The sequence below is a fragment of the Falco peregrinus genome, chromosome 2 (assembly GCF_023634155.1).
Source record: "Falco peregrinus isolate bFalPer1 chromosome 2, bFalPer1.pri, whole genome shotgun sequence".
Lineage (NCBI taxonomy): Eukaryota > Metazoa > Chordata > Aves > Falconiformes > Falconidae > Falco > Falco peregrinus.
Genome location: NC_073722.1, coordinates 48,515,353 through 48,533,211, shown reverse-complemented (window position 1 = coordinate 48,533,211; position 17,859 = coordinate 48,515,353). Strand labels below are relative to the sequence as shown.

At 39.9% G+C, this 17,859-nt stretch overlaps 1 protein-coding gene across 2 annotated transcripts in view; it reads right to left on the bottom strand.

The window, feature by feature from the left end:
* HGFAC (HGF activator) overlaps window positions 1-17,859 on the bottom strand; it is a 42,409-nt gene that overhangs the window by 11,193 nt on the left and 13,357 nt on the right. For both annotated transcript variants that reach the window (XM_027790825.2, XM_005229856.3), the window contains exons 5-9: window positions 16,861-16,974; window positions 15,571-15,702; window positions 14,523-14,633; window positions 3,522-3,696; window positions 303-388 (exon numbers count right to left, since the gene is read on the bottom strand). In XM_027790825.2, coding sequence (XP_027646626.1) covers window positions 303-388; window positions 3,522-3,696; window positions 14,523-14,633; window positions 15,571-15,702; window positions 16,861-16,974 — 618 coding nt within the window. The remainder of the gene's footprint in view (window positions 1-302; window positions 389-3,521; window positions 3,697-14,522; window positions 14,634-15,570; window positions 15,703-16,860; window positions 16,975-17,859) is intronic.

The following is a 17,859-nucleotide window of genomic DNA, read 5'->3' as shown; positions in this document are numbered from 1 at the left end:
ATCATTTCTGACATCTTACATGTTCTAGCAGAAAATTCGATGATATTGGGATGATTGTGACTGAAAGCAGTAGTGTGACACTGCTGTTATTTCAGGACAAAAATCTCAGATTGTATCACAACTCCAAAAATGCACAAGAAGCCTGTTGTTGTCATTTGATTTACTGCAAACAGTAAAATATTCAACATTCTTGGGAAGAGCAGAACATTCAAAATTATACAGTGAAAGCTTGTTCTTGTATCAATAAATCTTTCTAAAAATAAATCATTCATAACATGGATTTTAAGAGGGCCTTTACATACCACAAGATGGAATGTCACAATACTCCCAAGACAAACTGTTGTCCTTCATGATGTAACACCATGGTTTCTCATCATCATCTGGATTTCTAATTAATTCAGGGGAGAGGAATTACAAGCATTAACCACAATGTTGTTCCAAGCTTCCCAGAGGTTTTCTGCTTTTTCCTTTTGCCCCATACAGAGGACTGACAGGACTACCAGGTTTTGAGCCATCTGACAAAGTGCTGAAGCACCTGCTAACCCCTAAATGGGTGAGCAGCCCTTCAGTAGAATTCTTCATGCTTAAAGCTAACCAAGTCTAAGGTTCTCTAGGACCTGAAATACAGACACATGACTAAACACCTGTAAAATTTGCCTACAAGTATTGGGATGCATGTTCACATGGTTTAAATACAGCCCACACTGAAGTGCTTTAACAGATATCAGCTCAGCTATTTTCAGGACCAAATCCCATGGGATAGATTCTTTTTTAGATTTCTTTTTTTTTTCCAGTGAGGAAATTCCAACACAGGTAGTTTCACAGAAAATCTGTAACAAGAATAACTAGCAAAAATGAATTTGTGAAGCTCACGTTCATATTCCCTGGAGAGTCTGAAGAAATGAAAGACTATGTAAAAAAAAAGAATAAAAAATACTGCATTCCTCAAAAGAAGGGGGGGGTGGGGGGTGGGGAATATCAGAGACAGTTTAGCGCTTTGTTACCTTGGTGTTAAACAGATTTTGGTTTGATTCCATTAAGGTTTCTCCATAGTACAATCTAAATGTCTTAATCAATGCCTTAAAAGCAACCAGAAATTTGCCCGGTTTATTCCTCCAATAATACAGGGGAACTTTGAAGACCCAGAAAGATCTGCAGTAGGCCAAGAAAAACAGACAAGGTAATTCAGGGATCCAGATAAACAGTAATTCTAATTTCAGTTGGATTTATCAGAAGCACTCGCTGTTATTGTAAGGTCCTTAAATGGTTGGGTTTTTTTTGATCTGACTGCTCTTCAGGAAAAGGTTAAAGCACTCTCAAATTCTCAGAACTGAAGAAGCAACACAGATTGACTCATCTTCTGCCAACAGTGTTTCTAAATTAGACTATTTAAGGAAGAAGATATCTGCGGGATTATATAGTGTAGCAGAGATATCCCCAGAAATTGTAACAAGCTGACAAAAAAGTGAAAAGCTCTTTTCTCAGCTGTGCAGAACACGAACACATCAGCTCCTACACCATTTTGTTCTTTGCATTTCAAATCTGCAAGTGAATATTGTGCTTAAATGATGCAAATGGAAGGGATCCGGTTTTACCAAAGCATAGAATATGTGCCCGATAAATTGCCATACTGTGCGGGAACACCATTAATCTCATATCTAAGTGCTTGAATCAGAATTAAGCCTTGGAAAGCAAGTTGATCTGGGTTAAGGGAGGGTGTAGCAACTGCTTATTATTAGTTTGTGTTAGATACAGAAGATACTTTCAACATGCACGCATGCTTTTTAACATCAAACAAATTAGGAATAATATTCTGATTTTCCTGAAATACTGGTCTAACTTTCATGAAAAAAAATAAAACACATACACACACACACAAAAAAAACCCAAACCAAAACAAAAAAAAAACCAACAAAACCAACCACCACCAAACAAACCTAGGCATTAACCAGTAATTTATGGAGAACTATCTAACGTTTGCTGCTTCAAGCATTTGTTCATCTCCAGGATTCTCTCTAAATGGAAACATTTCCTTTAATTGTGGATATTCATTGATCTCATGGAGACCTCAGAGACAGGGGGAACATAAAGTGACTGAGGAGAAAGCACAAACCTATATGCCACAAGCTACTTTTGCTATTGCTGAACAGAAAACTTCAGCAGAAATGTAGTTTATCAATATATGGAGAGGAATCTAATGAAGTTCAGCAAAGGCCAGTGTAAGGTCCTGCCTGGAGAGGGACAACCGCGTGCACCAGCACAGGTTGGGGCTGACCTGCTGGAAGGCAGCTCTGTGGAGAAGGACCTGGGAGTCCTAGCAAACAGCAAGTTGCCCACGGCCCAGCAGTGTGCCCTGGTGGCCAGCAAGGCCAATGGGATCCTGGGGGGCATTAGGAGGACCGCAGCCATCAGGTGAAGGGAGGTGATCCTCCCCCTCTGCTCTGCCCTGGTGAGGCCGCACCTGCAGTGCTGTGTCCAGTGCTGGGCTTCCCAGTTCAGAAGGGACAGGGAACTACTGGAGAGGGTCCAGCAGAGGCTACAAAGATGATGAGGGGACTGGAGCATCTCCCTGATGAGGGAAGGCTGAGGGAGCTGGGGCTGTTTAGCCTGGGGGAGAGAAGACTGAGAGGGGATCTTGTCAATGTCTACAAATACCTTAAGGGCAAGTGTCAGGAGGCTGGGGCCAGGCTCTTCTCAGTGGTGCCCAGCGACAGGAAAGGGGACAATGGGTACAAACTGAAACAGAAGAAGTTTCTTCTGAATATGAGGAAGAACTTCTTTCCTTTGAGGGTGACAGAGCACTGGAACAGGCTGCCCAGAGAGGCTGTGGAGTCCCCTGCTCTGGAGACATTCAAAACCCACCCGGATGCCATCCTGTGCAAGCTGCTGTAGGAGAACCTGCTTTATCAGGGGGTTGGAATAAATGATCTCCAGAGGTGCCTTCCAACCCTGACCATTCTGTGATTCTGTGATATGTGGTTCAATCAAAACTGAAACAGTTGAATCTGATTTGGCAATAGTTTTGCTTTGGAAGAAATCCAGAAAAGAAATATGACATGTTATTTCCACATCACTGAAATCTAGTGCTTTGATTTTTGATTTTCAAATAACTTTCCATTTTTGAAAATATTTTCCTTTATGTTATGTATTTCACAATTTAAGAGTTAGAAATAAAAAGTTAACCATTTCAATTTGGCTACTGCATTTCTTTCTCCTTTTGAATTTATGAATAATTTCAAAAGTTTTGCAATATGTTCTCATTTGAAAATAATAAAACCCCAGGAAAAAAAAGGACCTGGAATTTCCAAAATTATTTTGTTTCTGAGTTTCTTCCAGCAGACCCAGCTTTAGATCTAGCCTATCTACCAGATCTGGTCTTCCGTACACTTAACAACCCTTGGGTCAGTCTGTTAAGTCAGTTTAGCTTTTCCTAGACAACTTGCTTTGAGATTCCTGACCTTTCTCCTTTCACAGTACATCTCTGTATCTACAAATACAGGGCAAATGAGAACTTCCCCCACCTGCAGTAAGAGAAGGGCCCCAAGCCAAGCTGTACTGCTTTCTCGGTGCTGTTGACATGAAGCTCTTCGTAAAGCAAGTCTGAATCCCAAGGCAAGCAGCTGTGTCCAGAAATGGTCGTCTTTGCTGTACCTCTGTACTCCGTGCCATTGCCAACATAGCACCGATGGCTAGGAACTGGCAAAGCATAAGAAACTGGTCAGGAATCACTGCTAATTACCTGTTAAATAATTACTTCACAGCTGAAGTCCCAAAATGAGAGCCAGTGGGTCCAGTTCTGTATAGTGCCTTTCACCTTTCACAGGAATTGAGCGCATCGAATGAGATTTTTTTTTAATAAAAAAAAGAGCCCAAGCAGTTAAAACTTCTGTTTAAAATTAGTAGTGAGTTAGCCTCATCTTACACATGCACAAATAACTCTTCAACAGGCAGCATGGCAGAAAATTAGACCTAAAATTTGTATTGTGTATGGAAGATTTTAGTCAGCAATCTGCAGCAAAGTCAGCAATATGGTTGGGGTTCCTCCTGTCTAATTTTAGACACAACTGAGCTCATCGCTGGAGACTCCCTTTTTAGTCAATTAAGAGAAACAGGCATTTCTAGCACCAAACTGATCCAGCCTGTTTGAGGTGACTTTTTTAAGATGAGATTAATCTTGCCATACGTTCTACACTGACTGAATCTCCATTGACAATAAAGGGAGCTTAAGTCAAGCAGCTCAGATAGAGGCATCTGTGTTGCAAAGCGGTGAAAAAAATCCTGCCCTGCCAGCAAGCGCTTAAATGACCTGGTTTTGGAAAATACTTCTTTTTATGGCCTCATACATACCCATATATATACCCACTATACCCATGTATATTATATATATGTAGCTACATATTTCAAGTACATCAATTTTGCATAAAAAAACCAAGTAGGGTGAATTTTCTTGTTCACAGCTCATTTCTTTGTCACCTGCACATGGGTTACTTCTTCTGATAGGTCTGACACACACATATTCTATGACCTGTATACTCAGCTGCCAAGATCTATCAACAGCACATACCAGCCTTATGGCTGAAAAACATATGTGGATGCATTTGTATACAAATAGCTACACTGAGCAGAAAGTCTACACCTCAAAACACAGCTCAGAGTATCCCAAAGGAAACACAAAACCATCTAATGTACGAAGAAGATTAATTGTCACTGAGTGTCAGAGGTTTTCTTATCCAGCCATGTCAGTGTGACTTATCCTTGACATCTGTAAGACTGGTAGAATCTTCTTCTAAACTTATAAACATACTTAAATATATAACATCATGATATTGCCTGACTGTTGAAAAACACACTGTGAAGATGATCTATCACACCACACAGTGCACACAGCTATTGCCAAAGATCTGTTTATTTTGACAGAATAAGGTGGCACATGAACTGGGGCATACAACCAGCGCTGAAATAGTGAATCACAGCACTGAATAGTAATGCTTCCAAGTCATCAGTGTAGCAACAGACCTCAAACCCACAATCAAGCATATGGCATAAATTTGGGAGCTGAAGGTCAAGAAGATTGGTGCAAGAATTTCAGTGTGCATTAGCATACAAATGCTTCGCAAAATTTGCTTTCTAGCTTGGCCTGGCAGACAATTCTGAAGTGATGAGCCAACATTTTCTCCCACCTGCACCCTGAATCAAATTGCCTTTATAACATGAATATAACATTAAATCAAACTCATATTTTAACAACCATAATCTAGGAACTCACAGAAAATAATTTGTCTGTAATTTGTACTGCTAGCAATCGTAACCATTTCTTGGCAGCCCTGCCATTTATTTTCTGGGCAAGCTGCAAGTTATGCTGCTTTGTTTGCCTGAAACAGTGTCATGAAAATACCACCATAATGCTGTATGCTAAATTCTTTCATTTATCCAGGGAAGTGCCAGGTGCTGGTTTTATTTGTACTGTATTTATTACATTCAGAAATTATTTAGTGTTGCCTATTTTATGAGGATGAAACAAGAGATTCTGTTTCAGTGCAGAACCAGGGCCATATTCTGCAATACCAATGGTTTGGACAGCTTGCAGATGGTGTTTACAGGTTGTGCTCATCCCTGCCAGGCTTACAGTCCAATGCATCTCTGTTTTGTCAGGTCTGCTGGTTATAGCTAAAGCTGCCAGAAGATTATAACTGGAAGAATTTGGCCCCTTTCTAAATTACCCCTCATGTTCTCCTTCTGTAACTAAGAAGCCTAGGTTACGTATTTGACTTGTTGAGAGGAACAGTAATACCTCTTAGGCAGGTTTTTGTTTCTTTCTGGTTTTATAAGGTGTATTTTGGGTGCAGGAGTAAAATGACTTCATCTAGTATCTTGTGGAAAAGCATCAAGGTTAACACAGTTCTTTTATTAGTAGCTTTCCATTGGCCTGTTCTCCACTCCAGCAAGCTTTATTTGACTGGCTTGCAGTAGCACCATGGTACTCACAGCACCGTTCATTAAAGGGCGATTTCTTATGTATCTAAGGCCATTGAAAAGTATATGCAAAGCCTAATATGCTCTATCGCCTATAATTCAGGACAAACAGTTTTCAAAAAAATCTCTGCAACTATCACAGTCAGATAGATCTTTTGCTTCTAATACTCTTTCTTGAACTATTACAACACTGAAAAAAAAATCTTTTTTTCCCTCTTTGTCAGAAATGGTGTGTAGGTGGTCTGCTTTCAACAGTTCTTAATGGATTACTTTTGACTGGGAATCGTTCCTTCTCAATTCTTTATAGCTTCTGCAACTTCTTATAACTCTGAAACATTTTCTTATGTGGAAGAAAGTAATGGAGGGCATAATATATGTAATGCTCTTGTTCATTCACTTCCCTGCGGCACTGCCAATCACTATGTTAAGAGTAGAAATGGCCTAAACTTTCAGATTATGAAAGTTTTGATGCAAATGCAGATTCAAATTACCCTGCAGACCTATGCCACTATCATCACTGTTTGTTTCTTCTCAGAAAAAAAAGTCATTAAAATTTAAAACTAGAAATAATTTCCTGTTATGATTTATTTTTAAAATCCAAAAGGTTTAATTAGCTCACATAAAACATTCCAGTTGTGTTAGGATGGCATATTTTATCAGCATGTCACACCAATTCTTTGCCTTTTAATATTTCAGTAGAAAGCAGTTTCAGGTCTTAAAATTAAAAGCAACCTGAAATAGCAGTTATCCAACCAGTTCTAATTGCTAACTTCCTGAAAACACTTCACAAGACTTTTTGTCACCAGATCTTCTTTCAAGTTCTGTAGTTACATACTTGAACATTTTTATGAGTTTCTTTTGGAAGTCTTTCTGTAGAAAACAACGTATCTTTTAGATTTTCTTTTTTCCCAAACATCTCATTAGGAATTTTCATTATGTTTTTGATCTTTGACTGTATTTTCCTTCCAGATACACATAAGCTGTTTTATTCTGTTAATAAAGATATATTTTTCCCCGATGGTCCTAATCCTGGGACAGGATAGTTTTAAGTAACCCTTTCATTCAGTACTGCTTTGTTTTATCCCTGACCAACCTGTAATGCTTTTATTAAATACAATGTTAGATGAAGGTAAGCCCCCTTTTTGTTTACAATTGCCTTTACAAAAGGTCCTCTCCAGTGTCTTAATTATTAATCATCCTGATGGAAGAGTTCTTCAGAAAATGTACTTATTATTCAATATATCTTTGTACCTTCATACTTGAAAATACTTAGATCAACTGAGATTTATGCTTGTTATAAAAGTTAATGTACAAATCTACCTTCTCAGTAAGATGAGTTCTTTCACATAAAGGTTTAAAACCAGAAATATATAAATTCTGCCAGTATTTTCTTATAGCTTAGAGAAGTAGTATTGTAGAAAAGAAGTAAGGATTGGTTCTTTTTCCACTTCATTTTTCTATTGATTATCTTCAATTCTAGCATAATAGTTATGATTTACAGAGTCATAAATGCAATCAAATAGGTAGCTATATAGAGCTAAAAGGACCAATGTCAATAGGTAAGGGAAAGGAATTCCAGCAGCAACAAACAAATCTCAGTGCTGTATTACTTTGACAGGGAAAGAACCTGTTGCATGTACTACCTTACGAGATTTTCAAAAGTATCTGAGCACCTAATTAGCACCTAATTCTTAATGCAAGCTTTCATTCTTTTCAATATACCTGTAGGTCTTTATGTTTTAGGAGTATGACCCAAGGTAAGTCTCTGGATAGAAAAAGAAACAGACTGTATAGTCATGAATGACGGTCAGTGGATGAGCAGTTGCTCTGCAGAGAGCCAGTAATGAGAGGGGAGGTGGGGTGTCTCTGGAGCACCTGAAGCACCCAGCATGGGCTGGTGGCAGAAAGCAGGCAAAGGGAGAGACAAACAATGCAATGGAGATTTTTGCAGTAATGCAGGGGGTGAGCTGAAAGCCTGTAAGCTGCTGTACCATGTCTACTGTATCTTCCCTTCAACCACCTTCCTAACTGACAATTACATAGCAGAACAGATTGAGTGGATTGAGAGATGTCAATCCCCTCACACTTCAAAAGAAGGTTTTCCCCCTATAAAACATAACTAACCATTACCACTGTCATGTCTCAAATAAATAAAAAAGTAGGATTAAAAAACACCTTTATGGCTTTGAATTAACCAGCACCCAATAACTAACACAGCTGCCAAGTCAGGCACTCTATCATAAGAGTAAGGACTAAGCAGCTGCTTCATATTAGCAGCTGCCAATATTAATTGTATTACTTTATACTAGGATTAAAACAAAGACTTGTAATCTAAAAAGGCACCACTGTAGGAACACAGAAGGCATCTCAGAAACCTTAGTGCCTACCAACATCTGGAAGAAGCATTTCTTTGTAAAAATAAATAAGTTGTCTGTTGATCTCAAACCTACTCCTGCTCTGGCTGGAGAATATTTTGCTTATTCCTTGGTATTTGCCTTATCACTCAATCCTTAAAGAGTTAATCCTTGCTGTATGCTATACTGCTAACAGTAGAGCTTGTTAGCTTTCTCCTGTCTAGCCCACATTTGCCAAGATGTCAAATGTAAATGACTAATCCATAACCTCCATGCAAATGATGCTCCCTTCCTTGTTTGCATTTTTCTCTATATCATCCAAAATCTTTATTTTCCTAATCCTGTAAAGAAAACCGGGAGATCAGAGTAGCTTCTCTCTTATTGCTCGCATCTATCACCTCCATAAATGACACCTTATAATTAATATTCTGCAAAGTCACAGTTATTGCTAGTCTCCTGTTCACTGTCCCCTATACTGGCACTTAGTGCAAGAGGTAGATTCTTAGTTGATAATGCCATGCTCACTCACTTCATCTTTCGGTCCCTTCGACTGTTTATCATTGCAGGCGACAGTCTACTAGACCTAGTTTTTCTCCATGTAACTCCACCATTATTTGAATTATTCTGAAATAATTCAAAATCTGACAAAAATGCAACCCACCATTACTATTGCTGCAACAGCGCCCTAGGCTTTCTCTTCATTATCCTTGCCTTATTATCTCTTGCCCTATCCTCATGCAATCTCCCAGGAGACCCATAAAAATTTACCTCTTCAAAAAACTTAACTCTCCAAGCCATATCAAACCATAATGATGCTTTTTTATCTGCTATTCCATCCATTCTTCCACAATCATGGAGGAATACTATCCTTTTTCATCCTAGTTTTATTACTAATCCCAATGCTCCATACATGTAAGGAACACGCAGCATCTCAGCTCCACTTACAACTCCTCTTCAACTCTTAGTAGCAGACTTGCTTATCCAAGCTCAGTGGGGGACTGACTGGTTGAATACTCACTTATTACTGTCAGCCAACAGAGCTTGTTATTGTACTTCTCTCCATTTTTTTCTTCCCCTGGGATCCTAGAAAATAAAAAACTAAACACTAATCCAAAAGCATTCTAGTAGATTATAGATAACATTGGTAAACATAAATCAGGAAGTTAAGACTCATTATCTTCTGCTTTCTTTAGAAGTAAAAGATTTAAAACACTCCCTCCAGCCTCCAGAGCTGAATTTCCTATGCTGAAGTACCTTTTTCAGTAGAAAACTGCAAACACCCCATTTCAGTAAAACAACCACTAAAGAGGTGGGGGTTCTGTCTTTTTTACTTCTTTTATTGCCTCAAACTCCCCTGGTTTAACCCCCAAAAATGTGGCCAAGGGTTTTTTTTTTCTGTATGTAGTTATATATTCAGCTATTCTGTCATCTTCCTTTTCTAAAAATCTTCAGCCTACTTCTGACACACACCACCACATCTCCTTATATAACCATAAGCCTTCCACAGTTAGCACTCCAACTCATACTTTCTTTAAAGCTAGGGTACCCCTATAATTCCATTACCCACAGCCTAACATGAAAGAAAACCCACCTCTAGAAAACACAAAACGTATTCAAATATACCTTCCACAACTTCATACTTCATCATAACCAAAATACTAGCAAAAACATTATTGCTACTTAAACCTTAATCCAAAGAAAACTCAAGGCATATAATCCTCTGTGCAGTCATCCCAATAGTCCCAAACCCACCATCTACTGCAACCCACAACCATAGTGACACAAATCCAAACAGGCTTTCCATGTGCCACTTTCTACCTCTTCATTAATCACGAAAAGCAGCAAAATCTGCCACAACTCATCCAACCCACTGACTTACTTTATCACACAGCTACCTTATTTTTCACAAATAGTTCCACCCCAAACTGTTGCTGAGTCCTAGTACAACAAACAGGCCAGAAATAAACCCCGGCTAGCCATCAGGAACAGTGTACCACCCAATGATTAGGGTAACTCTAGACTCCTTAAAATCCAGCTGAAAGCTGATGAACCATTGAAATATGTAGTGTTATACCCCACCTCAGTTATCTAGACATGATTACCAGCTATTCCTCTGATCAACAGTAACACAACAAAGCCACCTATAGAGACTAAATGTTTCAGGAGAAGGCTTGTCAACTAATTAAGCAGAATAAAGGTACCCAGCTAACATACCCTCCAATAAATCAAGAATAAACCTAAAAATACAAATGACTCCCCAAATTTACTAACAACCCACACCCGAACACAGTACCAAAGCAATGCTAAGGAGAAGGAAGTGTTTTTGTCCAGGAAATGGGGCAAAATATATATTAGTTTCCACTTGCATATCAATTAAGGTCAACATAAGGTGAATGCCATAGTGGGTTTTCAACCACGGAAACCTAAAGGCACCAATCCCTTAAAAAAATAATTCTACATCTCCTTCCTTCACCTTCAACTGCCTTTAACATCTGCATAAACACTTATTATAATGAATTATCTGTCCTCTGTCCAAAATGCTTCCCCTCTTTCTTTAGCTATGTGTCCCTCTGTATTCACCCAACCCATCTGCCATGGCTCCTGTCTGTTCAAAGAAACATGAAATGTCAAAGTAATTTTGCAACTACAGTTATAGGTTTATAACTGTTTGTCAGAAGTTATCACCTCCAATGAAGCTAAATATTTCTGAAACACCTCCCAAAAATTTTCCTCTCCACTCCCTATACCAACTTGGGCCAGAGATAAAGTATCATGCTCACAACCTTCTCAGGTGTCACTTCTTCCTCACATTTATCACCACCAAAGTGGCTGGGTCTGGGCCCTTTTTCTAACTCCCTGTCCAAAGAGACAACTATTGCTACTCATGGTTGGGTACCTGAGTTTGAATCTTCACCTAAAGCCTGGATTCAGAGCTCTCTCAGCAAGAACTCTCTCTCCAAAGTGAATGTGGCTACTCTCTTAATACAAAATCCTTATTTCTGAAAATAAGTGCATATTTAAGGGCAATTATTATGAATTAAACTTAATTAAAAATGGATCCTTGAGAAATTTTAAACAGCATGTTTGGGGAGGGATTTGTTGATGATGTATCTAATTTCGTTTGAAATTAAATTTCACTGAAAGCTTATGCATATCAACTGTCTCAGAATGTTTTTTTAAATGGCAGTTCTTTCTTTAGTACCGAAGGTTTCTTCTTGAAGAGCTAGAAAATAATGTATTACTACAAAGAATAGAAATCTATATTAAAAACTGTCTTTTCTATATCAATCTCCTTTCTTATAGATATCTCCTATGCTACATTTATTACCTCCCATATGTTTTTTTAAGTCAGCTCATAATTTGCTAGGAGATGCATTGTCATTATGGTAATGGCTTGGCAATATATATATATATATATATATATATATAATGATTGTTTGCAAAAGAATTTTAAGATCAGTGAAAAGATGATTTTTGAGTACTGACAGGGACCCTGTAGTCCAAAAAAAGAAATAACTAATGGACAGATAAATAGGTATCTGTAAAATCACAAAAGTTATGATTATTCTCTGTTACTGTTCTAAGCAGGGAAATGAAATTACCAGGCAGTAGGTTTTAAGGTAACAATAGAAAATACTGTTTCTCATCACATCTATTTAAATTCTGGAACTTCTTGACATGGCATGCTGTGAAAGGGAAAAGCATAAAGGATTTTTTTTAAAGAGTTTAGACAAATTCATGGAAAGCAGGTAAAGGTCTATCAAATATGATGGTCCAGCCATCTGCTAAGAAAATCCTCAATTACAAGAAGTATTTCTCAGTAATTGCCTGCTACTTACATTACTCCTCAGTCAGCCTCTACTTCACCAGTGCTTGAGCTGCAGTAGTACTTAGACTTGTGATCTGGCCCAGGATGGCACTTCATTCATTAATATTTGTGAGTGTGATGTCAAGACAAATTAGCCAGTTTTCCATTAGAAACATATGAAGGCTGGTTATTCTTTGCAGAAGTCAAGGGCAGCAGACATCAGAGAGGCATCAAACATCGCAGCCCAATAACATTTTGGGGTACTTACTGTCTATGAGATGGATTGTTTTCTTTTCTTTAAAAAGACGATATTTTTGCATCACAATTTGGGTTTAAGGTTGCCCTGATAAATGAATAATTTAGATTAAAGTACATTTTGGGGAGACCATAACTTTCTCGGAATCAAGCATTATAACCATAAGCTATTCAGACTAAAGGGTAACCTCACAATTCAGTCCTGTTAGATAGGCAAAAGTATACAAGACAGGAAAAAAGGAAAAACAGAGAAAAGCCAGCTGTGCTCACAGCATCAAATTGAAGCGTTGAAGAAAAAATTAATCTGAAATATATTTAAAAATCAGTTTTATGTGCTCTGAGAGCACAAATTCCCAGCGCTTTCACCAGAATGCCATTGCCCTGGTGTGATGATACTACCAGGTCTATAGACCCCAGCACTAATTTATTTGCATTAATTTAGAATGACTAAACCCTGGCAAAGAGGTTTTTTCTTTTTTAAACTTCTTTGCAAGGCCCTGACACACAAACAAAATGCTTCAGTTCCTCTTTTGTGTGGGGGTGTTAGGCAGCTGAACGCAGATGGATTGTAAGCATCTAAAGCCATTTGTTTAGCAAACCAAATGTTTGCTGTATTATTTTCAAGTAATCAAAGAGCACCTGCTTATTTCTTGTTCTAAGCTGGTGAGACAGAAACCAGTATTACAGCAATAACACTGTAAACTATTTATAATCCAGGCCGTGCTGGGTGGATGTTTATGCACAGCGTTACTGCTTTGGGCAGGGGAAGATCATAACAAAACAGCATTTTGAAAAGCAGTTTCATGTGAAGATGAGCAGTGCACAGTCCTCCCCGGGACACCAGGTAGCATGCACACACGTGTGCCATGCACACACATGTGCCACGCACACACAGCCCCTCACCCAGATCCATGCCCCAGCATTCACAAAGCCTGGGGCAGATCTCCCTAGGGCAACTAAAGGACAAAAAACCCAGAGCTACAATATCACTCCTTATGAAGGACTTAGAAGAGTCACAAGCCCATTCCACACAATTCATAGTGTGAAACCTCAGGACCAGTTCATATGCCACTCAGTTTGCCAATTCACTCCTGCTATTCGCTATTTCAGCTGTACTGCTGGTCTCCCAAATGGATAATTTTTTTTCAATGCCTACACCATTTGTTAATCATCAGAACAAAAAAGAATATCAGATACCAATTCCAGTGTTCATTACTATGTATTTTTACCCCACCACCCAGCTGAACCAACTAGGTGCCCACCAGAGCTACCAGGAGTTTTGTCTTCAATTTTGATGAGCCCTGGGATTTATGTACTCAGAAAGCCACAGCCAGTGAGTTGATGGGTTCACAGGCCGCTATGACTGAAGGTCTTTATAATTCATGCTTGGAACCTGCTGAATTTGAAAAGTAACCACTGATTGATATAACGTGAGAATTTAACATGCAGGTAAACTTTACAAGCAGATTTAATCCCTGCAGTGAGAAATGTTAAATCTTGCGGAGGAAAATTATATCAGAAACTATCTAGCATCTAATAAGAAGCAAGACAAAATTAACACGTAGGCACCAAAAACCAGCTTTCTCTGCCCTCACCCACCAGTGCAAGTAAGGATTTTTAAGTAAGTGGTACTGGGCTAAACATGTTATTAATTTAAAGTACAAGGTAACCCAAACAAAGGGTGTGCATTTTCGCTTTGCTTCCCACAGTAATCTAGTGCTGCCAAATACAGTCAGCTGCTAGATTTTGTCAGAGTATAAATCCCTACTTTATGAGGAGACGCATGGATCTGTGGGGAAGAGTTTGCACTAGAGTACAGATCTCTGACTGATCCTACGAGATGGAGGCATGCGCTTATTTTACGGGCATGAGTAATCAGATTAAAATTTCTGTGTTTAATTTTCCATGGACTAAAGGACATGAACAAATATTTTTAGAATCAGGGTCTTGGTGGTGAAGAGTGTGTTGTGTTCTACACTGGAGGAATACATTAAACACTTGTTCCGTGTGACTCTTCAGTTATTACAAGAAATGTCTGCAAAGGCAGAATACAACAGAGGCAAAGAAACACCAGCTTCACGTCCAGGTGAAAACTCCAAATTCCCTGCCTGCTGGTAGGCTGTTAAACTTACCAATATTGCAGTACTTTCCTGCATAATTTCCTTTGCAATCACAGACTGTTTTCCCACTGAAGGTAACCATTTTACATTCTCCACCATTCATGCAAGGGTCATAAACACAACCTACAAGCAGAAACCAAAGATCAAACCAAAGGTACACACTATTCAAGAGAATCAGTCCGTTTGAACTTCCTTTAGTACACCTTCCCAGGCACAAGCATTTTGGGGAAGTTCTTACTTTTTCGCTCATCTCAGCCCTACACTTCATAGAAATTAAAGGAAACTCTGCTAATTTCTGCCAACTGAGGTCTGTCTCATTGTTTTCACTTGTATTGGATAATGTGAGCCTAGCTATTGAAAGATATTATCAATTAAGAATAGGTAAAATGGGGGCGGTGATTTTTATTACTAGTGGTGATGGCAATGGCATTAGCACTTCTTTCTGTGTAGAGGGGTCTGCCAATTCCAAGTTTGCCACTGAGCTGCATTAAAATTTATAATAATGTATCTAGCAGGAAGCTCAGTTAAATATTTTAGAATCTGTGACTGGGAAGTACTAAGTCTTATCAAGTTTCACAGCTCTCCCATGGACTCCAATGTCCTAGAAAGCCACCAGCTCTCCAAGCTTTAGTTTCCATTTCTATAAGGTGGGAATAAAAGCACCTACCTATTTCAAAGGGGTTTTATGAAGCTTACTCAGTACTGTAAGTTACTTGGGAATCTGGGCAAGGTAAAAGTCAGCCAGCCAGAGTAACAGAATAGCCATAACAGAGCAAATATAGGTGAGGCATATGGTTTGTTTCCCACCACCTCTCCTTCCAAAAGGGAAGTGCTGTGATGGCTTCATCAGAGAAGCGACAAACCAAAGCGCATGCCCTGCAGCGAGCTGGCCAACTGCTTTGGGCACCTGGCAGCCCCAAAGCAAGGAGGAGGCTTCACAACATAAGCATCACCCTGGCCAGGAACGGGTATGCTGGGCCAAAAATGGCTTTGATATTCTCACTGTCCTTTAACCCCACTCCATGCAGGCCAATAGCTGTAATACAAAAGAGTGCCTTACCTTTGTGTTCAACACTCCGGCACTCGATCTGGCCATCCACACACATGCACTGCTCCACAGCTCCTTGTTGGACTCTTGACCAGCTCATACCCACATCAAAGAACTCGTAGAGACTGTTGTCAAAACATTTCTCTGAAACACAGTTTAAAAAACAACACAAGCTTTCTGAGGTTACTTTTTTGCAAGGAATGGCACCACAACCTCCATCATTCCCTGCTCATCCCTTTTTTTCCCGTTGAGCAGACACGTGTTTGTTGACAGTGCTTCTCAAGCAAGCCAGCCTCCATAGTGTGGAGGCACTAAACCACCATAGCAGCAGCTCCAATGACCTCGAGGCAGATGTGGCTTTCTCCAAAACCCTATGAGTGTGACAGCACCACAATTACTCAAAGCCCTTCCACAAGTTCATTCAGTAAACACAAAAAACTGAATCAGTGGTATCTGTCCCACTTTACTGCATCATCCATAGATGACGGGTTATGCTAGAGAGAGTGGAGCATTCGGATTGAAAAAGGCTTCTTTGCCTGTTGTTGGGAGAGAAGCCTAGAGCCACAGGGAACATGGTTTAGTGGTGGACTTGGTAGTGTTGGTTAATGGTTGAACTCGATGATCTTAAGAGTCTTTTCCAACCTAAACAATTCTATGATTCTGTGCAAAGCCTTCATTAAACAACAGCGAGCACATTTGAAAACCCTCAGTGTAAAAGCCTAATTCCTTGCTCGACATGCAGTAAATTGGGAGTGACACCACCATAAAACTGGAAAAATAACCCAACAAAGCCTTTTGGCCTGACTCTCCTCCTTTGACAGGGACTACCCTGAAGGTGGAGTAGCTGCCCAGGTGCAAATCTGGTATCAGAGGAAAAGTTGTAACAGACCCATGTGCACGTATAGATAAGGGATAAGGCATCACTTGAAATTTTGTTGCTTTTTCATGTCTCTCTGCCTTACCTACTAGATGGTATTATTAGTAATTTTCAAATATGTAAGGAATATTTAAATCTTAAAAACAGCAAAGGGAGGGTAAGAGGCTCTTTGTGTTTCTCGTAGCTTAATACCTCACTGGCTCAGAGAACGCTTGGATTTATGATTGTATAATCAAGCTATTTTCAGCTGTCCTGTCAGTAATGGATTGTCTGTCATAACCGTTTTGAAATCCACCTACACAAACATTCACGCCGCAGTGGTCTCTCCCATCACAACAGCACTACCTTTTCATTAAGCGAACACTAATGAGCTCTACTTACTGCTGATATGTCATGTTGTGACACTCATGGGAGAAGATACTTACTCATCTGACAGTCCTTGCCTGTGAATTCCTCGGGACAGGTACAGTGGTACATCCTGTGGCTATGGCTGAGAGAGCAGGTCCCTCCGTTTTGGCAGGGGTTGTTTGCACAGTGATCTAGACAGGCCACGCAAGAAGCTGATGTTAATAGGTGCCAGAGAAACCATGCTTTGCTCTGTCAGGCATCGGCTTCTTTACATAAACCGTTTTGGTTCAATCCGTGGTGGTTTTAATACCATCTATTTAACCTAAACCAAAGTTTACCCAACCAATTTACCTTGGTTTTGTTTCCAGCTGTATAGCAGCTCTATTTATCCAGCTTTTAAAAACCGGAGAGTAAATCACCGAGTTGAACCTTGTCCCTCAGAGGAACTCGTCCAGAGGTGGTAGGTCCAGGCACTCATGAAGTTGCCGGAGCTGCCACAGCGGTGAGGAAGACGACGGGAGCAGTGCCCGGCAGATGGCGCTGTGCCTTTACACTGGGCAGGGAAGGCTGGCGCTGCCTCCGCCCGGAGCGGTGCCCCGCACGCTTCGCATTTCAAAACCAAGCGCCGGGATGATGCGCCTCCCTTTCAAGTCAGACGAAGGACAACCCTCGACAGAAGAATTTGCTATGGATTTTTTGGATTATGTCTAAAACTAATGGATAGCTAGAACAAAGGGAAAAGTATGAGGCAAAAGAAGGACACGTCCAAGCAAACCAGGCCACGCAAGGACCGGTCTAGCATATCTCTTTCTAGGCAGTCCTCTAAATCATGGGGAAATATGGTGGGAGGGGGAGAGGATGTCCCAGGACAACCCTCTGACTCCTGCAGGAGAAGGTTTCCTTGTCAGGCTGCAGTACAAAAGTTGTACAAGTCTTGCTGGCCAGGCAACAATCGTGACTTCAGGCAGCATCAAGGGATCTATCTCCCCTGAAGTTAACCAACATCATGCTTTACACCTGCTACAGAGCTGGCCCAGCAGCTTCAAGGCATCTGAATCTCCTGTTTTTTAAAGGTA